Source organism: Macrobrachium rosenbergii, chromosome 20, assembly GCF_040412425.1.
Source record: "Macrobrachium rosenbergii isolate ZJJX-2024 chromosome 20, ASM4041242v1, whole genome shotgun sequence".
NCBI lineage: Eukaryota > Metazoa > Arthropoda > Malacostraca > Decapoda > Palaemonidae > Macrobrachium > Macrobrachium rosenbergii.
This window is the reverse complement of record NC_089760.1, coordinates 13603586-13627149: the sequence shown is the minus strand read 5'-3', so window position 1 is coordinate 13627149 and position 23564 is coordinate 13603586. Positions and strand designations below refer to the sequence as shown.

Here is a 23564-nt window from a genome sequence, read left to right as displayed (position 1 = left end):
TTCACCATTATTGGTTTTCGTCTCTATTCTTTTTTTCTTTCTTGAGAACCTGAGTAAATCTCTTTCTTGCATTCGTTGAATGACATATGACGTTGTCAGTGCACGAACTTCAAATATTATGTTAAAACTTTAAAAAATCATTACTGCAATTGTTTATGGTATTTGTTTATGGTATTTAAATTAACTGTAACTTATTTTCCTGTGACTTTTTCTGCTAGATCTTTTCCTCTGTGGCTCTTCTCCGGCCATCCTAAGATGCTCTGAGTTACAAGTGAAAACTTTTACAAATTACATCATATGAGGAAACATGTTTACCCTCCCCGACACCTAAAGGTGAAACATTTATTGTCTAGTATTGTACAGTAAGTGAGCGGGGAATAAAACTAAAATATATTTGGATAATAAGTGAAAACAATTCGTTTCCTTGGAAACCTGGCAGTGATTTGAACCAAAGTGCAACTGAACTGAATATATATAATTTAGGTCAAAGACCAAGACTGAGACCTATGAGGTCATTCAGCGCTGAAACGGAAACTGACAGTACAAGGTTTGAAAGGTGTAGCAGGAGGAAAACCTCGCAGTTGCACTATGAATCAATTGTTCGGAGACGATGGAAAGTAAGATGGAAGAAAGAGAATAGGAAAGGAAGTACAGTAAAAGGAACGAAAGGAGTTGCTGCTAGGAGCCGAAGGCGTGCGGCAAAGAACCTCATGTAATGCGGTGCATTGACGGCACTTAGCCCCCTACGGGGCCAAAGTGAGACGTCTCTAAAAGTGATCCAACAGATGATTAAGTGCGGTCTAGAAGTCAACGTAGTAAGCAATGTTTATTGCAAGACGAGTTTAAGAGAAGGTTTAATCAGCTGTAGAAACGTTTCTAGGCTTACCTACCTTCAAGCATTTCTAAAGGCAAGCAAAGAAATAACATAACTGTGAAGGCAGCATCGCATTTGTTTAACAAACTGCATTTCGTTTAGCATGAATAGTTGTTCTGGTATTTCCGAGAGCATTGTTTAACGAAAGTCTTGAAAACATGCTTAGTAAAATGTGAGTTTTTCCCGCTATGCTAAGGGTCTTGTAAACAATCCGACAGCAGATAAGGTTAGCAAGGGCATTTTTTCCATGATAAGGAAGTGAAACGAAACTTAGAGAGAACCTGTAAATAAAGACTGACATAAAGTAATTTTAACTTATCTGGAATAAAAAGTCTTGGATGCAATGGAGCAGTGTGGGTTGTGAGAATTTGGGATAAGGCACTTCCGGAGTACCAGTCCAGCAATGAACCCCTTACCACCCCAGCAGATGTTTTATTAAATTGCATTTAATGCTATTATACTGAAAAACATTTAAAATCCCATTTTTCAATAACAGTGTTGGAAAATAACACTGCAATCTCTCTCACTAGACAGTATTGCTAGCTACATAAGCCTTTCTAGGCTTATTGCAGTTCTCTGAGACGTTTAATTTTGAGAACTTTCACAACTGGCAGGTGAAACGGTAATCGTTAAAAAAATTCTAATATCACAACAAGGCCAGTCAAACTCTCTTGCATCCTCCACTTATACACCCAATGAAGCGAATTCAATTCTGTCCACTTAGCAAGTTTCTCATCGGGATCGACTTCCTTCTAAAAGACAATGTGGAGTCAAAGGCAAATCAATCCTACGATCACAGCAGTAGCATTCAATTCTGGGCACTTGGCACATGTGTGCTAAATTTTTTCATTTATAAAGCCACCTTTTTCAGCATCCGACAATGTGGATTTGCAGGACAGCAAACCGCTGGTGAAGCGTATTCATGCGTATTGTACGTTTTGTAATTTCTGCCTTTCGAGATGTTCTCTGCACGTACTCAAGGCAAACCTGCATCACAGTTCTACTCAGGGCATCTTCTTCCAACTCTTCTCTCTGTAGAAATGTCATAGACTTGCACACCTGCAGAGCTTTCTCAATTCCCTTTGACAGTTATTCTCGTTTTCCCCGATAAAACAGAGCTTATGATCTCAAATTTTCCACACATTGGTCAAGAGAACATTCTTGCTGCTGATAACTTTGCACATCATTCACTTCATTACTACTGGGTTCCAAAAATGCAAAAATGAGAAAAACGGATAGACCCAAGTCACAATGCAACAGAATTGAATTTAATATAAAATTTGGGCCACAGGCCAAGCACTGGGACCTATGAGGTCATTCAGCGCTGAAAATAATGTTAAAACAATTGTAAAGAGAGGGTGGAAAATGAGATGGAAAGAAGAGAATATGAACAGAGGTATAGTAAAAGGAATGAACGGGGTTGCAGCTAGGGGCCGAAGGGACGCTGCAAAGAACCTTAAGTAATGCCTACAGTGCACCGCGAAAGGTGCACTGACGGCATAACCCCGCTACGAGGATATCACGATGCAACTGACTTCCTGCATCACGATAACTCCGAAAAAAAAAAAACTTTTATGCCTTGCCCTACTTTTCTACTTTTTGCCACTTAGTTCCTTCATTTTATAACCATTTCTTCAGTTTCCTAATTGTTTAAACCATAAAAAATCGAATGTATATATATATATATATATATATATATATATATATATATATATATATATATATATATATATATATATATATATATATATATATATGAAACAGAATAACTGTTTAGTTCATTCTTTTTTTTTTTCCCCAAGGTCCCACCCCCACCGAAGGCGCTCTGCGAGACCCGCAATCTCCACTCGTCCTGTAGGCCTACATAATAATGCGGACATTCTGAGATTTTCTATGGCGCGCTCCGCATTAATTGTCAAATCCACAATGTCACAGCACTCCGAAAAAAAGTAATTTTAATTTTTTCCTGAAAAACTTGATATTTTCAGTCCTGATATCAAGTGGGAGCTCACTGTACAGGACAGTCCTGGAGGGGCAAAATTCAAGGATCTACAAGCAACATCGAACTGCATCTTGGCTCAAATAACTTAGGACGATTTGTAGCTAATCTCGTGCTGACTCCATCCGCTGACTGTATTCTAAGCAGCAATTCATTCAAATATTTCGGACAAATAGGCCAATAGCCTGGTTAATCATTACACAATTTTAAACATCATTCTAGCGTTAATTGGGAGCCAGAGCAACTCAAGCAATACAGGCGTAATCCTGTTGGGTGATACAACACCCTTTAACTAATCTTGCCGCTCTAACAGATTTGGCAGTTTCCTATGGTGCATCTTAGGCAGGTTATGATGGAGTTACAATACTCTGCTCTACTTATAATACAATTAATCCCGTTTATTTTTTAGAACACTCAAGATATTTTTTTTTCAACAAAACCAATATGTCTAAGATGATGGCCAGTATCCCTTACATTTTTTATTTGGGCACTAAGAGGCAAATTACATTCGAAGAATAAGAAATAAACTACCACGTCAGCAGATGAATCATCAAAGCAAAAGAAAAAACAAAGATGTCGACAGGCCAGAAAAACAAAACTCGACAAGATATCGAATTCATAATCAGGACAAGCACGCACTGGCAACACACTCATGTTTTATTTGTGTTGGAACACTAAACTAAATGAAACATCATTTGGCGAAATTTTCGAGATTTTGACATTTTAATCTAGCGATCGGATTGTCACCACATGAACAACTGAGGTCACACCATGTTTCATTAATAAAACGTGTAATACAAGTTTCTGGAAATATTTGTCCAGGTGAAAAAATAAGTCATTGTGTGTGGTAAATCTTTTATACTCATTCGCATTTCAAGGATTACTTTTGACGCGCGGAGGATTTTAAAAAGTAAACAACGGAACCGTCAAGTGTCATACCCATGTCGGAGGAGATGTGGGAGGGGGGGAGAAGCTGGGCTACAGTGGCCGTTGCAACTCGGTGAAATTAAGAATTTCTTCATTATGATTTTAAATGCAAGTTATGCAACATTGCAGTACAGGACCTCCAAACGGAAAATCACCCTGTTGATAGGTATTATGTAACTCACCGATAAACATTACATGAGTGCAGTACGACTGTAAATAGCAAGGAAAATTACTGCAAAATATAAAGTGGCAAGTTGGAAACGTTTGTTTTCCATGTCATGCTGAGGGAAATGCTCGAATATTGGGTGATTTTCTGCGTGAAGCTTAGTAGGCGCTAGTTTCCATCTATTATCATTACTTTGTTTTTCTTCCTTTGAAGTTTCGTGCCCAGGGCAACTACACCGGCGACCCCGCCCACGTTACACCACTGCTAATGAGGATAAAGGAATAAAAAAAATACCTGGGAAATCATATATAGCCTACGCCTAGGGTTTATTTGGCCAAGATTATTTGCCTTGTTGTTACGATAGTTAGAGAATACTATTAAATAAAGGCTGCTATAAGAAAGCAGTTTAGAGTTATTTTGGAATAAAACTATTCTTAAAAGCATTAAAAAAAATGTGGAATCAACATGTATAGGCCTAGCGTTTCCTTAAACGTTTCTATGCTGTTACCATTCTTGAAGGCTATTTTTCCTTGGCATGATGATTCGATAACTTTTACCAAAGAGAAATTATTTTCATATATTCGAAAATAAGTTGTACATAGAATACGGTTTAAATGATAGCATACAGTAGCCTACATTCCCAAATGAGTAGTTCGAAGATATAGGCCTAGGTGTAGCCTAGGCTCCCAAACTTCATTTTCATACTATATCCAAAATACGAGACATTCTTTGATAAAAACTTAAATTAAACCAGTATTTCCTATACATATGAAAAATACAACTTTTTTTTTTTTACATAGAATCGAATAATAAAAGCTGTTTTCTACGGCCTGTCACTTTTCGGAATTTCGTTAAGAAACTGTTTGATACAATGCACTTTGTTAACCAACTCTACCGCTGACTTTACGTATCTACAACTGGAAAATTGATGGTACTAACCATACCCTACAGGCCTGTCTACTGCAAGTAATTCTTTTTCACTGACAAAATATAACAGGTGTCCTTAGGCATCACAGCAAAATGTTTAAAAGACAAGACCCGACATAACCAGGAGCCTATCGTCCTATTATTATTTAGCATTTTTAATAACGAGCAAGATCTTTTTTATTTTTTATTATGTGGCCTACAGAAGTTTAATGATGCTATGATTTCAACACTGCAATCGCCATTGCACTCTTGCGCCATAGTAATAAGCTGACAATATAAATTACGACATGGTTACAAAGCTGAAACTTATCCCCTGCTAACAAGAATTCATCCAACAGAAAATTATGGGTAAATAAAATTCAGTACGCTTTCCTTGCCTGTGAAATGTTATTCCGTTTTCTGTTGAGAAATCCTACGCCGATTTCCACAAGTATAAGCTGCACAACGTTCCATTATGAAGCTAATAACGAAAAAAATTGCAACACACACGAAACGACTATTCGGTTTCCGCGGTCTCCCGGGTTTGAATATGGATCTTACCCACAAGGCTCTGCGGCTGCAAGCAACGCCGTCACGGTGGTGGCACAACAAACAACCCAGTGCTCCCTAGTTGCTTATTTTCATTGTAATATTATCTAAGCACTAACAATTATATTTCGTAACGTGTTTCATTTACTTAAGAATGTTATCTTGTCTCCATGATACAGGTCATTTCAAGGGAGTTTTACAAAAACCAAAATGAAGAATAACCTGAGAATGTTCTTTCTACTGGCGATGCTCTTTTGGAAAGACACAACACCCACTAGCATGCTATTCCGTCGACAGAGCATCGACTCTTGCCCTGTACTTGATCCCTTGACCACTGTGACAGTTACGAATCTGGTAAGGTTCTATTCATCGTAAACGACAGAAGTTGAGGATGTAACTGGTTTAATACTGACTTGGTCTCACTCTATATCTTGTTGCCATATACATATTAACATTTACAGTTAACTTTGCAGTCGTTACGAACACATAACTCAAGTGTTTAAATAGTTTCAGAAATAACACACAACTCAAGTGTTTAAATATGTTTAAGAAATAAGACGTTGGTCTTTTTTCAGAAACTCTGTGCTATCAGGTGCCTAATATTAAACAACTGTGGAGGCGTTTGCTTCCACAGCGATAACCGGTGTCGTACCTACAAAAAGGTCACCAGTTCCTTGGGCATGGTGAATGATCCTGGTTTCAAGGTGATTTGGGACGGTAAGAATCAATTTTGTATGGTAATCTTTTTAACTGACTTAAAGCAAGTAATTAAAAAAAACGGCATTAAGGTTTTAAAATATTTTCAATTCCAATTTGGCTTATATTACTTTTCGAATGTTGTTGCATGTTGTTTTAGGTCACTTTCCACGCCTCTGATAGCAGGTCTAAGTTTTGCATCTACTGATAGCACTGTGAATAAATATCAACAAGATGGTTAATATCTAAACTGGCACAAAAATATTCTGTATTCCCTATACAGTACCCTCTTCAATTTATTCATCTAGACTGAAAATTTAATAATTGTTACACATATTGGTCTTCTTTACAACAGTTGCCTGAAGTATCCTACCTTTATTAAGCGAGTGTTGATTTTTTTTTGTCAGAATCCAAATAAATTTCTAGTAAGTGTTCCTCTTGAACAGATTCTGTGGGTGGGTCCCCTGATTTCCGCAAAGTGTATGAATTCCAATCTGCAAAAAAGAATTTCGCCGACGCTATCACATTTTGCCAGGGTGCTGGAGCTATATTAGCACTGCCTAAGGTAGGAATGAAACTTTAAAAAATTCATGTACTTGTATATGTTCCACTACTGAAATGACAGCATGTGTTTTTGTATTTTTATATGTATATATTCCATGTATACTTATAGTTTATAATCATGCTCTCCATTACTGTTCTGTGTACAAACAGGTTCTAAATGTTTGTTACTTCCGTTTAGTCTTCATGTTTGCTCTTGACTCATCAATTTTCATTTTGAGGTTTTCTTTCCCAAAGTTCACTTCACCACCAGCGACACTCTCCCCCCTCTATACTTATTCTTCTCAAAACTAACTATTTAGACCCATTCAATTTTCTGATTGCACTCCCTAGCACATAGATTTTTACCCAAAGAGGATCACCCTCAGAACACAGGTTGTAATTGTGTTAGGTATTAGGCTAACATTCATCGACCTTGAAACCAGTGATTCTGTCAATGTTATACTTAACACAGGAAATACTGACAACTCCTTTCCTTAGCCATATTAAACTTTAATAGCTGTTTGTTCAGTGAAATGTGGTTTTATTGATTTGCCGTAAATAGAACAACCCTTTCTGAAATTCTGAAAATATTAATTCCACAAGTTTCATTTCACACTTTTTCTCTAGCCTTATTCCAATTGCACAATTCCTTCAGAGACTGTTGTATAGGCTACTTTATAGGTATGATATACTTCAAGACTAGTAATGATACCAAGAGGTGGCTTTTTCACACACTGGTCTCAGACGTATATATTGTGTTCCCTTTTGAATTCTCTTTACCTCTTTTCTGCAAATTCTTTGGCAGGATAGAACACACTATACATTAGGTTTTGTGATTTTTGTCCACTTACTGTGCTGGAAAATGACCCTTATCTAAGTTACTCCCAGATTCTGAATGTTATAAAATATATTTCCATAATGTTGCTCCACTTGAGTAATAATACCTGCCCTTTGCAAATACTGCTCTGAAACCTGGTGTATATAAAGATATTTTCACTGAAATAACTTTCAATAGTAGGTATGCGAATTAACCTTATTGTAATTTCATCTGCAACAATTGCTATTCACATACTAGGAAGTTAAATCTGTCCACTGATGACATCTTGATCTTGATCTTTTAGGTGAAAGCTGCTTGCTAGCTATCATAGAACACGCGTACATGCATTAGTTGGGCACTTTTGCAACATGATTGTATACAAAGTATCTCCTCTGCAAGAAATTTAGCAAAGCATTCATATTTAGTCAAGTTTTAAAATCCAGTTACCTTATGATGGTCAACAGAATCCCGTTTGATTTAACTTTAAATAATTACCATCGTCATTATTACTATCATCATCACCATCCTCCTTTCCAATAGGTCAAAGTCATCAAAACCGTAACCAGGTCCTGAATAAAAAATCAAACCGCATTTCCTAGTTTCTGTGTGTGGAATATGGTAAATAAAGGTTGAGTTTAACTGGAATTGAATTATAAAATTTAATCCAAAGGCCAAGTGCTGGGACCTATGAGATCATTCTGCGTTGATAGGGAAAGTATGAGTAAAAAGGTTTTCAAGGTTTAACAGGAAGGCCTCGCAGTTGCAAAACAAATCTTACGAGGATGGAAAGTATGCTGGAAGGAAGGTATGAGCGGGGGTACGGTAAAATAATCAAAGGAGTTTCAGCTAGGGGATGACGGGACACTGCAAAGAACCTTATGTAATGCCCACTGTGCACCTCGTGCGGTGCACTGCTGGCACTATCCCCCGGGAGGGAGAGAAAAGGGCAAGCAGTCAGCTGACGAATGTAAATAAATACCCTTTCTCGGTTAACATAATACCCTTGCTGGGTATTATGCCTGTTCAGTGTCAATACTGTTTTACATGGCAAAATACGATTATTGTGGTCATAAAAATAAATTAGAGTTGCATTTTCAGCGTCGCCTGTCATCACAAACCGTGTAACCTGTCGTTATGTAGGCTACGCTACACTATTAAACGTAAACAAACCTTCCCTCTCGGTAACGAAGCTTCCTTGTCGAGAATTACGTTAATACTACAAAAGACATACTTCTATATGGCAAAAATTGTATCCCGCCATCAAAAAGCATAATTATATGTCACGACTCTAACTTTTTATATCGAAAATACCGAAAACCTACCAAATTCCGTCGCTTTGGAAAGTTGTCAGCTGTCCACTTTTTGTCAGTACTGTATTTCGAAACACTGTCAACAGATGGCGAAAATAGACGGGTAACTCAACTATACACAGAAGTGCGAACCTTCGTAAGGCTAACGTTTTGTTACATGAGGAGGAGTTAAGTGGTTTTCGCAGTGAAGTTTTACAAATTCTACCGCGACTAAAGTCGTATATCTCAGTGACATGATTATTGACCATTATGGTAGGTTAGCATTAGATATCAGTCAGTTTTTTTCGTATTTAAAGTTGATAAAAGAGCCTCTCGTGTAGCAGCATATGTGTAGGCCTACTATCTTTTAACAAAATGTTTTATTCATAATTGGGGGGAGTACCTTTTTTAGTTTGCAATTCTGGCCATTCTGCAATAATGATGGAAATCCAAGTAAGTCATTATATTCTCAGAACCATTACTAAAAAAAAACTGTGGTTAAAGTCCAATGACATTTTGGAAATGATAAAACGTAGGCTAATTGCAAAGTTCAATGTTTGAAATTAATACAAATTGGTGAAGCGGTTAAGGCTCTTGTTCAGATTTAGCTCCTTCCATCAAAATGGAAATTATGACAAGCTAAAGTGATGATCAACCTGGATTCACGTAGCCACATATATACACCATGATGTGTTTTTTTTTTTTTTTGTCTGGAGTACCAGAACATTGCTGGGAGTCACCCAGAAGTTAAATGACATATTTGTAACTACGAGAACCTTTGCTGGAACAAATGAAAATTCTCGTTCTTTGGATGTAGCGCATCAGGTATTCCTCGCTTATTGGTTGATAATGAGGGACTGTTAACAACACCAAAATTCCTGAGGTTGATGTTCCTCTTTCAAGCCTTAGTCACCCCTGAGTCACTTCTTATATATTTATTGTTCATGGGATAATAACATGATCCAAAATAACTTTGACATTTGATTTAAGGAAGATCCCGATTATGTTCCCAATTAACCTCTAGGCAGATGTCTGTGACCGTTACTCTCCTCAAACTCGCCAATGTTCATCACATTTACTTTCTAGATAGTTTTTTTTTTCAGATGGATATACACAATGCAACACAAAGCCAGTTCAAAATAGGTGTTTATAAGTGTTAATACCAAATTCACAGCTTCAAGATAGTACCAGGGAGCTGCTTCCCCCGCGACTTACTTTGTGTCCTTAGTACAGTGCTTCCATTTCCATGATCTCTCCGGCAACATGGTTAAATTCTGGTTCCTAAGAGCTCACTCCACAAAAACACAGTTGCGGCCACGCTGCACTATTCGCGGGAGGTGCAGTCTTGCAGAGCTTTTTTTAACTTGATACAGTTTAACTTTGTACCCTTTCTCTTTCCTACTGTTTATTGCATGTAAACAAGGACCCACTTATAAATCTCTCTTCTCGGTAACGAAGCTTTCTTGTCGAGAATTACGTTAACCCTACAAAGGACATGGTTCCATATGGCAAAAAGATTTACCTTTCCATCGCAAAACAATTATATATCATGACAAACTTTACATATCATGAAAATAAACCCACCAAAGTCTTTTATCGATATGGAAAGTTTTCAGCCATGTACTTTTGGGACGTTTCAGTTAGTATTTCATAAAATCGTCAATCGTCAGTAGATATTGCCTGCATGGAATACATGCAGATGCCCAGATCAGCTCAATCTTGACTAGCGGGATTTCTTGACATTTCGGTGACCTGCGCTACATTCATTACAGAAATAACGGTGTGATCTGTACTTCCTGGCTCAAATACAGAGGGAACTTCGGCGCAATTGAGTTTTCTGTACAATATAATGAGTGTTGTATGAAACTCTCAGGCAAGACCCATGAAACTCTCAGCCCGCCGTGGTAGCCTGTGTTGTTGCGTTGCCAGACGCACGATCATGGCTAACTTTAACGTCAAATAAAATAAAAACTACTTAGGCTAGAGGGCTGCAATTTGGTATGTTTGATGTTTGGAGGGTGGGTGATCAACATACCAATTTGCAGCCCTCTTGCCCTAGTAGTTTTTAATATCTGAGGGCGGACAGAAAAAGCGCAGGTGGACAAACAAAGCCATCTCAATAGTTTTTCTTACAGAAAACTAAAACTCAGTTTTCACTGTAATGTCGTTCTGCGTCTGTAATGTGAGCCATGAGCTGATAAGCGCGTCCTGTTGTTTATCCTCAGAATGATGAAGAGAACGATTTCATCTACCGCGTAACTGCAAACAGCAGCGACGACGAAGTATGGATAGGCATTGATGATAGGCAAAATGAACTCTCCTTTGTAAACACATCATCAGGTGAGTCTTCCTCTGGCCATTTTTCCTATGAATCAACCTTATAGAACATTATGTCATTGCTGTGATTTCTTTTAAATAATGGAACTGGCCTTAATCTGAAGTAAAGGCACAATGATACAACCGTATGTATTATTATTATTATTATTATTATTATTATTATTATTATTATTATTATTATTATTATTATTATTATTATTAAGCCATTTTACCTAAAGTGAATGTTGGATTTTGAAATATGGACTTGGCTGTTATCTGAGGTTAAAGGCGTAATAATACAATCATATTTATTATTATTATTATTATTATTATTATTATTATTATTATTATTATTATTAACTAATAAGCCATTCTACCTTATATAAACGTTGTACTTGATACAACCATATGTGTTATTATTATTATTATTATTATTATTATTATTATTATTATTATTATTATTATTATTATTATTATATTAAGCCATTTTACCTAAAATGAATGTTGGATTTTGAAATATGGACTTGGCTGTTATCTGAGGTTAAAGGCGTAATAATACAGTCATATTTATTATTATTATTATTATTATTATTATTATTATTATTATTATTATTATTATTATTATTATTATTATTATTAGGCCATTTTACCTGAAATGAATGTTGGATTTTGAAATATGGACTTGGCTGTTATCTGAGGTTAAAGGCGTAATAATACAGTCATATTTATTATTATTATTATTATTATTATTATTATTATTATTATTATAATTATTATTATTATTAAGCCATTTTACCTGAAATGAATGTTGGATTTTGAAATATGGACTTGGCTGTTATCTGAGGTTAAAGGCGTAATAATACAATTATTTTTATAATTATTATTATTATTATTATTATTATTATTATTATTATTATTATTATTATTATTATTATTATTAACCAATAGCCATGCTACCTTATATAAACGTTGTACTTGAGTTGACCCATCTAGAAAGCTTCTACATCAGTTCCCCGCACACCTGAAAAGACAGATCACAAGCAAATTATCTCCCTTCATAGCACGTTATGCACCATTCACCTTTATCTTACATGGCACTTGGCACTTTCATTTTAAAACTCCAGCTACCGGGTCAACCTTACACCTCATAAATCTCCCTCTCCTCTTTCCTCCTAAGACCTCAGATTTGTAAAGTCTTCTCCGACCTGCCCTCTTCTATTCTCTCCACAGGACAAAACCACTTCAAAACACTCTAACCTCCTTTCAGTTATGGTAACCTTTTTCACTACACTCCCATCATATCTCTATATCTCTCGCCTTTCCAGTCATAATTTTTTCACATCCTGCAAGTATAGAATTCATTTTAACATCTTCCATTTTTATCTTGAATTCTTATCTAACAGCCAAAAGTCTCCACTCAGCATCATTGATAATAATGAATGAGTTGCTTCATTTTACTCAATAATCTGTACTTGAAATGCAATCTATCCTGTGGCAGGAGCAATTGCAGGTTACAAAAACTTCCAAGATGGTGAACCGAGTGACGACCACGGCAAGAACTGTGTCATCCTCCAGCGGAGCAAAAGCAGTCAATGGAAGCCAATTAAATGTGGCGAGAATCACACTTTCGTATGTGAAAGGCTCCTTCCTTAAACTGGAATGGGAATGTAAAATTTAGACTAAAGGCCAAGCGCTGGGACCTATGAGGTCATTCAATGCTTAAAGGGAAATTGTGAGTAGAGAAGGTTTCACTTAGAAATGAAATTCCAATCATTGTAATTTCAAGGACTCACACAGCAATCGTAATTTCAAAACCTCACGCCTTACAAAATTTTAACTTCCAAGTCTCAACGGTAGAAAATTATAATTTCGGAGCCTCTCACAGTAGAAAAATTACAATTTCAAAGCTCAAACAGTAGAAAATTATAATTTTAAAGCCTTACATAGAAAATTGTTATTTCAAAGCCTTACATAGTAGAAAATTGTAATTTTGATGCCTCACGCAGTAGAAAATTGTAATTTAAAAACCTCACAGTAGAAAATTGTAATTTCAAAGCCTTACATAGTAGAAAATTGTAATTTCCAAACCTCACAAAGTAGAAAATTGCAATTTCAAAGCCTCACATAGTAGAAAATTGTACTTTCGAAGCCTCATGCACTAGAAAATTGTAATTTCAAAACCCCACACAGTAGAAAATTGTAATTTCAAAGCCTCACGCAGTAGAAAATTGCAATTTCAAAGCCTCACACAGTAGAAAATTGTAATTTCAGAGCCTCTACAGAAGAAAATTGCAATTTCAAAGCTCACACAGTAGAAAATTGTAATTTCAAATCCTTACACAGTAGAAAATTGCAATTTCAAAGCCTCACACAGTAGAAAATTGTAATTTCAAAGCTTCTCACAACAGAAAATTGCAATTTCAAAGGCTCCAAAGAAGAAAATTGTAATTTCAAAGCCTCGCCCATTACAAAATTGTAATTTCAAAACTCACACAGTAGAAAATTGTAACTTCAAAGCCTTACACAGTAGAAAATTGCAATTTCAAAGCCTCACACAGTAGAAAATTGTAATTTCAAAGCCTCACACAGTAGAAAATTGCAATTTCAAAGCCTCACACAGTAGAAAATTGTAATTTCAAAGCCTCACACAGTAGAAAATTGTAATTTCAAAGCCTCCACAGAAGAAAATTGTAATTTCAAAGCCTCACCCGTTACAAAATTGCAGTTTCAAAGCCTTGCACAGTAGAAAATTGCAATTTCAAAGCCTCACATACTAGAAATTGTAATTTCAAAGCCTCGCACAGTAGAAAATTGTAATTTCAAAGCCTCCACAGAAGAAAATTGTAATTTCAAAGCCTCCACAGAAGAAAATTGTAATTCCAAAGCCTCCACAGAAGAAAATTGTAATTCCAAAGCCTCCACAGAAGAAAATTGTAATTTCAACGCCTCACACGACACGGAGTGGCGATTCAAATTAGTAGTTCCAAGGCGGCTCTTCTAAAACGGTATTGCAGATCTAAGGCCGCGTTCAATTACAGCTTTATTCCACGTGTCAAGTCCCCAAGAAGCAAAAATGAAAGTGCTCAAAAGCACTAACAAAGTTAGACATAAGTAATTTTCACTCTGATGAACTTGAAAGTTCGTTTATCCACGTATCCTTATAAATATATATATATATATATATATATATATATATATATATATATATATATATATATATATATATATATATATATATATATATATATATACACCCACGTCATGGTTGGTAAATATGGAAAGCTTTAAAATGTATTGAATTTTTACAGCAAAAGGCCTTACAATCTTAATTTAACCAATCCTAGGGTGCCGTGTCTTACCTAAGCAGTCCCTTCCCCCTTCAGAATTCTTATTAATGAATCTTGAAGCTGTCTCGGACCTCTAGTGTAATTCCACCAACATTTTGTTTAAGAAACCAAAGCAAACTTCTGAGATAAGGCGTGATATCAAGCAAATGAAGAGTGAAATCATAGAGCATTGTTTAGGTTCGGTAAAGGCATAATAGTTCAGACCAGGAAATGATTAAAGCGAACATATCCAAGACACCACAGTCATGCAAATTATCTACGTGAAGAAGAAACTTGAATGTTCAATGTATGAAGAAACACTGAAGGGTATCTCGTCTAAAAAAAAAAAAAAAAAAGTCTAATTTTTTGGTTTGTTTTAGTACACGCAAGGGTATACTACGACAATTGTGCGTATTTTCCTCTTACCATTGGAGTTCTGTGTCTGTTAAACCTTTAAACCCTTTTTACTCTCAATTTCCCCTTGAGCGCTGAAAGACTTCATAGGTCCCAGCGCTTGGCCCTTGGCCTAAATTTTATATTCCATTCCATTAATCAATAGCACGTTCTTTTGTACCGCACGTGTGCGTGATTGTGACTTGTGACCTCAGTGCTGCTGTTTAAATAACAAACTATTTCCGAGAGAAATGCTATAAACTAAAATTGCCACGAGGTTTTTGTACAGTCCGTTTTATTTTCTCTAGGTTAAATTCCTTTCTGTTATCGATCAGCTTAGGTTATGAATCAGGCAAAAAGTTTTTCAGCTTCACTCACAATTAACTTCTGTGTTGGAAAGCACTGTCGTGCGAGAAGTATATTTTGTTTGGAAACCTGACGCGAAATGAATCATGTTCTAGGAAAGTAATTTAGTTTGCACGATTGTCGTATTAAGTAATGGAATACTAGTTATGTATCATTTCAGTTGTTCCAGATAATAAAACTGACTAAAAATATATTTGTTTCCTTTAGTGTTTCAGATAAACACGATAAAATCATCATTATTATACTTCGTAGTATTAAGTGTACTTACTCTGCACATACGGTAAGGAACTATTCGTTTTACTCACCAACTGACTGTTGCAGAATATAGGCCTAAGACCTCCCTATTTTTACCTCCTACAAGAAGTTTCATCATAAGCGGTTCCTGGGTCCAAATATACGATATACAGCGTTTTCTTTTCCTTTCTGACAACTCGCATTACTTCACAACCACCGGACTTATACAGTAGTTTGCCCTGGTATGTTTGCCTGTTTGTTTACAGTGATTCTGGAGAAGTTTATGACAGGATTTTTATGAAAATCTCACCAAAAGTTGACCTCGTGACTATCAAGAATGGCTACATCTTGAAAGAGGAAGAAATTTAACCTCTGACCTTTTAGGGGCTGGATGAAAGTAAAGTATTAATTTAGTTTTGACCTATATGAGATAAACTTCATATATGACATGCATATTTTGCTCATGGCTCTAAAGTGCAGTCACTTCAAGGTCAAGGTCAAAAGTCAAGCAAGGGTTTAATCTTGGCTGTTGTTTTAAATTTATGAAGATGAGGCTTCATATTTGGCATACATATGCCATCAATGACGTGACGAACAGAGCATGGCGAAGGTCAAGGTCATACTGAGAGGGCTCCCGTAGAGGGATAGTGCCGCCAGTGCACTTCACGTGGTGCACTGTAGGCATTACTTTGGGGTCTTTGCAGCGTCCCTTCGGCCCCTAGCTGCAACCTCTCACTTCTTTTACTGTACCTCCGTTCATATTCTCTTTCTTTCATCTGACTTCCCACCCTCTCTAAAAATTGTTTCCTAATGCAACAGCGAGGTTTTCCTCCTGTTATACCTTTCAATGCTTCTTACTGTCAATTTCCCTCTCAGCGCTGAATGACCTCATAGGTCGCAGCTCTTGGCCTTTGGCCTAAATTCTACAGTATATTCTATTCCATACCATGCTGAGAGGCCAAACGCCATCTTTATCATAGGTCTGAGGTCTCCAAACGTCCTAATTATTCCATGCTTTTGGAGATGATATTTGGAAATTGACAAAGATTCAAATACCAAGAACGCTTAAACCAGTTCTTTGCTAATAGAGCCGGTGAAATCGGCCTGTCATCATAAACCGTAAGGTCACCTATATGGACGTAAAGCAACACATTCAACAGCAAAATGTGGTAAGTCATTTGCATTTTAGAAAATTTTTGTGTACTCTGCTATATATTAGAAAGTACTTCCGCTGTGAATCTGGAGTAGAACTGAAGAAGACCATGGATTGGTGGTTGAAACAGTCTGTCGGCTTTGGAATGAATAAATAGGGCAGTTTCGTGGCAGCTTTGTTTATCCTTCCATGAAAACTAGAAAGAGTATTGGAGATATTTAAAGATGTGCCACTAAATTGTGGAAGCCACAGGTACATTAGCACTTGAAGAGATAGAAGAAAAATTATATATATATATATATATATATATATATATATATATATATATAAATTATATATGTATATATATATATACTGTATATATATATTAGACGTAATCAACACTCAATCAAGCGTGGAACAGAAATAAATTTCTGACTCACGTCATGATCGAACCCAGGTCGTCCAGTTGAAAGGCAAGGGCATTACCAACTGGACCAAGCAAGTCATAAAAGAAGTTGGAACCTAATTACACCCTGTACCTAAGGCTTTTACTTGGGTAGACTTACTGCCCACCACACCAGCGAGTTTAACCCAACTTCCCGACCCAGCAGTGCACCAGTTGATAGCATTTTATTCGCTTATCCCTTCTGAGTGAACATGGCGGGGGCCGAATCTCTTCCTTATGCGATCTATGTTTGGGGTTGGGGTGGGGAAGCTGTGCAAGTCTGCAACCTTAAGCACAGCTTAATGCTTTGTCTAAGCCTTTATACTAACTACGATTGCAAAGCTTCACATATTTGCTCGCCAGGTGTGTAACTGCTGCTCCTCATTTGTATGCCAACCCTATCTTAAGCAATTGTCTCGAAGAACTAAGGCAAATAGAGCTTTTGTTGACTCAGAGTGTTAACGAATAAAACCATGTGTGGAAGATGAATAAATAAGTTGACTTAGAGATAACAAAAAGTTGGTTTTGCATCTCGAGGGTCTGACGCAAATCTATCAGGTTACAAAGAACGGCTTTTAAAATTTAACGAGGATAGTAGGGTGGAGAAGCTTCTCTTTATGACCTCAGGTAACATTTTAATCGGTGCGTGGAGCTTGCGTGTTTTTGCAGATACGTGCAGCGTTGATGTATGCAATGCACTATGATGTTGTGCAGGAGTATTTTTCAGCTGTTGGAGGTAATAAAACAAAGCAAAGAGAACTTGAATCTGAAACCTCTATCTCATAGTTTTGTATCTTTATTTATTTATTTATGTTTTTGGAGTCTACAAGAATCACTTGTTGCGTAGCTGTTGATGGCGTTAATGAGTATTACTCAGCTGCGGATAAATCATTCTTATCTTTTATGGCGTTCGTGAACACCGATAAAACGGATGAGTCATGAATGTATTTCACTCCGAGGCTGCTTATACACTTCGCCTTCGTCTTTGTTATGAATTTGCGCGATTTTTTACGAAAACTAAGAGTATTTACACATAGATACATGAATATACAGTGTCTATTCGTGTATGTGTTATAGTAAGTCATGTGGCCAAGTATTGTAATTAAGTGGTTGTTGATCACGTTCTGTTTTTTAGGTAGGAAAAACAGTCAAATGAAAATAACAATTTGTAGATAATGGTTTGAGTGCATTTAAAATTGCTTGTAGTAAAATGCATATTGTAATACCTGTCACTAAGTTTGGTTTGAGTAAACAATATCTCTAAAGAGACTAGTGAAAAAGTGTTGAAATCACGATTTCCAGTTGCTTTTGAAGCGTAAGCTCTATGCAAAAGGTTTTCATGTTCTGTGGTAGAAAATAAAATCTTGCTAGTTGTTTTTATTCTCTGATTTTCCTTGAGCCCTTGCAGTTTCAAATGGCTGAACATCCAAATGTCACTTGCGATGAGGTGATGAACTATAAAATTACGATTCTTAGGCACTTAATAAAACTGTTTACACTGTTCCATAACTTGGAAACAAACTCTCTTTCTTACTTAGGACTAGAAATGTCAGTATTTGACTGCAGATTCCATTCCTGCACTAAAGCCACATTTCGCTAATTGCTGAACGTTCGGCAGGCAGATTTTGCTATTAAAGTTTAAATTTTAACCATCCGTCACATCTGACAATCCTGCAGATCACTTCGTTGGCCCAGATGCAAATTCAACCACGACTTGGGCAAACAGGCCGGAAAGGCCTCAAAATCATTCTTCTTTCGATAAACTTTTGGTGAAGATGAGCTTTCTCTGAGTCAGAATCTGGAGATAACTGCCCTTCCGTCATCATTCTCAAGAATAGAAAGAGACTTGCAATATACGCCAAGGCCTTCTTAGTCTGACGAAATTGAAAAATTATATAATGTTATAACGGTTACACTTTACCCTTTAGGGAGTTCCACACCTAAACACTACACCTCCAATAAATCACAATTATATTACATAACTTGTCATCATGATGGTCTTTCAGTTTACCAGTTTCATCCTTCTAACTATTTAAACGACTTTGCTAGCAGATCAAAATTTTCAATATATTGTTGATACTTTGAATAAAATTCGGTGAAGAAATTATCATTACGTTTTGTGAAAGGCTTACACTGTGCAGATATCTTCAGTGTTCTCTGTGATTCTCATCACTTTGTCCACTTTGACATCGCTGCTGAATACTTTCGCCCACTCAGACACTTGCCTTCGGGTTTCCTCCTTTTCTGAAAACAGTATTCCAGTATAAGAGCAGACGAAAGTCTTTGAATGCTCAACGAACACTGCTAAGTTAAATAATGTTGAATCTCGTGTTCGAATTTAATAGGATTTTCGCTCTAACAGTTTCTTAATCTTTGATTACCGGTTCCCGGCTGCTCAAGTTCTGTCAGCTGATTCCTAATTCATAGGTCTCTGTTTCCAAATCGACTTGCATCGGGATTGGAGCAATAGTATCACTGCCTCGGGTAAGAAAGGAAACTTGTTAAAATCGTGATCGTAAACCAACACATAAATGGGATATCAAAAACTAAGAGCATTTACACACAGATACATGAATATACAAAGTATCTATTCGTGTATGTGTTGTAGTAAGTCATGTGGTCAAGTGTTATAATTGGTCTCATTTACTTTCAGTTTAAGAAATATATGATCAATGTCAAAAGTTTTTCAGACCATTTGAAAAAGAACTGGATTTCATTACACCTTTGATTGAAAATAGTGGCGTACTAGAGGAAGGGGAATTTTCTCAGAGCCTGTGGCCTGTCGGGAGTGTGCGTGATCAACAGGGTCTATAAAAGTCACTATGTACACAAAGGGACTCTGCTTGAGAAGTGCTGTGAGGTAGAATTCTACGAAATGTGTTTGCACTTTGTGAAATTAATAGAAGATTGCGGGTTTGTTTATTTTTTCGTTCATTGTCATGACAGACCGCTGACTGTCATGCACGAGGAAAGTTTTTGTTTGAGCGACTCGACCAAACCATGCTCTGTGATTACTGAATATTTTGCATTATAATGGCTGGATGACGTTGGATATATTTGCAACGTAACCTTATTTTTTTTTCAATTATACTTCCACATCTTTGCCTTGTCTAAGAGAATAAAAGTGTATGAAATGAAATGTTTTCTCCTCTTTAATCCTAAACCATGGAATTCCTTTGTACACTTGGAATTTCTTCAGAAACCTGAAAATTCTATGAAAATATGGCCAAGAAGAATGGATAAAATATTTACTCCTTGTTGAAGACACTTGTTCTAAAACATTGTAATTGGTTATTATATTTGCACGATTTGTTGCCTACAGAATTCGTGATCAAGAAAGTTTTGATAAATACTTTAGAGAAATACTTTAAATACTTTCCTCTACGTGACGTTAAAATGAGTGTAAATTGTATTCTCGAAGGCCACCAAATAATAAAGAAATAATTACAAAGGATAAAATGCATAGATATTAAAGGTACAATGTGTATAGTTTTGGTAACAAAATCCTCTAAAGAAGAAAAATGCAGATATAAGACAATAAATTCAATTCTACAAGAAATGCCAAGAAATTACCATCAAGTGGGTTTTGATAATTTTTTTTTTTATAAAAAATCTTGGTTCACAACAATAGAAAAGGACTTTACACGATATCAAGGAAATCAAAGAACCTACTTCGTTAAAAACAAAGCCATTTACGCGGGATTTCTAGAGATCGCCATGACAATGCAAGAGTGATAAGCCCCCAACAAGTCACTCATGAAAAGCTCAACTGAAATGCGGAAGGAGGAAGTTCGTATTACGAAGGTTCCCGTTTATCTGTATACACGAAACTCTCTCGCTAGCACACAAGCATATCCCCTTGAGTGCAGGCATTTTTACATGCACGGATTTATCCATTTCATGAACAACCTCACGCGAAGTGACACGCACAAATTCACTAAAACATTCACCAGACTTGAAAGATTCTCCGTGATATCACAAATCAAAAATATATTTTGAGTGTTAAGGAACAAAACAATTGTGTCCTGTCGGGTATATTTTTCTAAATATACAGTAACTTTCGTGTGCCTAAGCAGCAGAGGGTCCTCTCCTGCTGTAAGCTGAAGAGGTCAGCTGCTTATTAGGTAAATACTACTTTATATTTAGATGAGAATTAGCACTTTCAAAAACTGTATGCACATACTGGCGATTTCTGGCGCAATACGGTACAGTTGGTAAACATCAGTCAGCCCGAAAACTATCGACAATTTCTTTCTTTACCCCAGACGCACTCACCTACGTTATCTGCCTTTATCTTGAATCCTCTGATCATTTTTTCCCAACATACAGTAAATAAGTGTGGAAACATGACAAAGCTCTTTCAAGGACCTGTTTCTATTAAAAGCAGCCACCGTCCTGTCTACAAAATCATTCTGAGAGCTTGAATTCCATTACGCATCTGTCTGTTCTTTGCAAACTACAGTACGACCTAATCATTAATTTTAAAAGTTGTCAACATTAAATTCCTGCCGTATTACTAACAAGCTGTTTTTCATACTGGTCGAGAGTTTGCCATGTGCAGATTTTCTCTTCCGTATCAATCATGTGATACAACATAACATTCACCAGCACTGCTCCTCTTCACAGGTACACCAAATAACATTACCCATTACCCAGCAGGGAGGTATTGCCGTCAGTGCACCGCACGCATTGCACTGTAGCATTACTTAAGGTTCTTTGAAGGGTCCCTTCGGCCACCAGCTGCAACCCCTTTTATTCGTTTTATTGTCACTCCGTCCATATTCTCTTCCTTCTTACTCTCCACTTTCTCCTCAAAATTGTTTCACAGCGAAACTGCGAGGTTTTCCTCCTGTTACGCCTTTAAAACCTTTTTACTCTCAATTTCCTTTCCAGCGCTGAATGACATTGTAGATCCCACCCCTTGGCCTTTTGCCTAAATTTGATATTCCATTCCATTCCAAGTAAAGTTATTCCACTGACATTCCTTATACACTACTAAAATCAACTCTTCTCTAAAGCTAAGTTTTCCTCTCGCCTAATGCCTAGTCAGTAATTAAGTTACACTCACCACCATAATACAGTATATCACTTGTAATGTTGTTATCTGACGATATCTTTCTATTTTTTTTTTACCGCTGCCTTTATATCTTTAAGAGCACCGTCGTCACTTTTTCTAAAACTGACTCCAACTTCGTACAGCATACTCTTGTATCTATCTGTTTTGACAGCCTTCCATCATACACTTTGTATACATAGTATTTCATTTACCCTAGAAAGCAATACTATTTTGATCTTTTGTTGCTGGAATCATCTGCGCATTCATGTTTTCACAACAGCCACTTATTTCTCAACAATTTTTGTACCCATAAAACACGTCCTCAAATTTTTACCTCCAAAACAGCTTCTTTATGTAATTTTTTTTAAACATTTCCTTTTTTTGTATGTCCCTTTTATCACTCACTTCTACTTTCGATTTTACAAGAACAAACTTCCCTTTCATTTTGTAACGCTGTGGCGCCAGGTCCACAGTACCGGATTTAAGGAGGGGGGCACCTGGTCACGTGCCACCCGCCCCTCCCCCATGGATATGAATAATACGTAGAACATTGTTTTCTTTCAATAAATCATTATTCTGAGTGAGTTTCACTATCGGTTCAAGAACTACCACGATATAGTAAGTTCCTTATGTTCTTTAGTTCCTAAATATTTTGCTTATTCCTCTTTTTATGATATTACTCCAACATTAAGTACATATAGCTCTTCCTTTATTGATGGTAAATCGCTAGATCATGTTGATGATTATAAATCAGAGTTCAATTTATGGAGGACTCGCTGGAAATCTGTTCCATTTGATTCAATTCCTAAAACAGCACCGGAAGCATATGATCAATGCTCTGAAAACCATTCTGTTACTAAGCTGTTGCTACAAATATGTGTTACATTACCTGTGTCGTCAGCAACAGCAGAACGAACGTTTTCTTCACAAAATTTCACTACGTCATACAGGAGAGCAACAATGGGCTCTGAAGGGTTGAACGGTCTTGCAAAGCTTCGTATTCACCGAAGAATTTCAGATGACACAGATAATTTCATTAAATCTGTTATCAACATCTTCTCCAAAAGATCTTCCCACAGGTCAGAATTTATTTTGTAGGTAGAATAATGTGTACAACTCAAAGCTATAATTAAATTTTGACCATGTGTACCCACTGCACACAAGTAAAATATTGATAGAAACACTAAAAATAAAATTATCTAATAATTTTTTTATTTATGCATGTATTTTATGCTTGCATTTGCCAAAGTAACTTCACCTGCTGCTTCTTTGTAAGCTAAAGCTGTTGGGAACAATGTAACAATCTTCATAATTATAATCTCTCTCTCTCTCTCTCTACATACAATAAATATGTGCATGTGATGTAAATTATATGTCTGTGTATATATATGTGTGTGCATGCATATATAAACATTAATATATATGTACCGTATGTGTTGTACATGTTACACACACACACACACACACACACACACACACACACACACACACACACACACACACACATATATATATATATATATATAT

The 23564-nt window shown here is 36.5% G+C and overlaps 2 protein-coding genes across 2 annotated transcripts in view; one reads left to right on the top strand and one right to left on the bottom strand.

The window, feature by feature from the left end:
- The window catches only part of LOC136849061 (uncharacterized), a 100324-nt gene extending 91456 nt beyond the window's left edge, over positions 1-8868 (bottom strand). The window contains exon 1 of the mRNA XM_067121970.1: positions 8800-8868. The gene's annotated coding sequence lies outside the window, so the exon portion shown is untranslated. The remainder of the gene's footprint in view (positions 1-8799) is intronic.
- On the top strand, positions 5632-14156 carry LOC136849060 (collectin-10-like). The gene is made up of 5 exons (XM_067121968.1): positions 5632-5775; positions 5997-6138; positions 6564-6682; positions 10992-11106; positions 12581-14156. Exons 1-5 carry the CDS (start codon positions 5632-5634, stop codon positions 12733-12735), a joined length of 675 nt encoding a protein of 224 aa, XP_066978069.1. The 3' UTR covers positions 12736-14156.
- The last annotated feature ends 9408 nt before the right edge of the window (positions 14157-23564 follow it).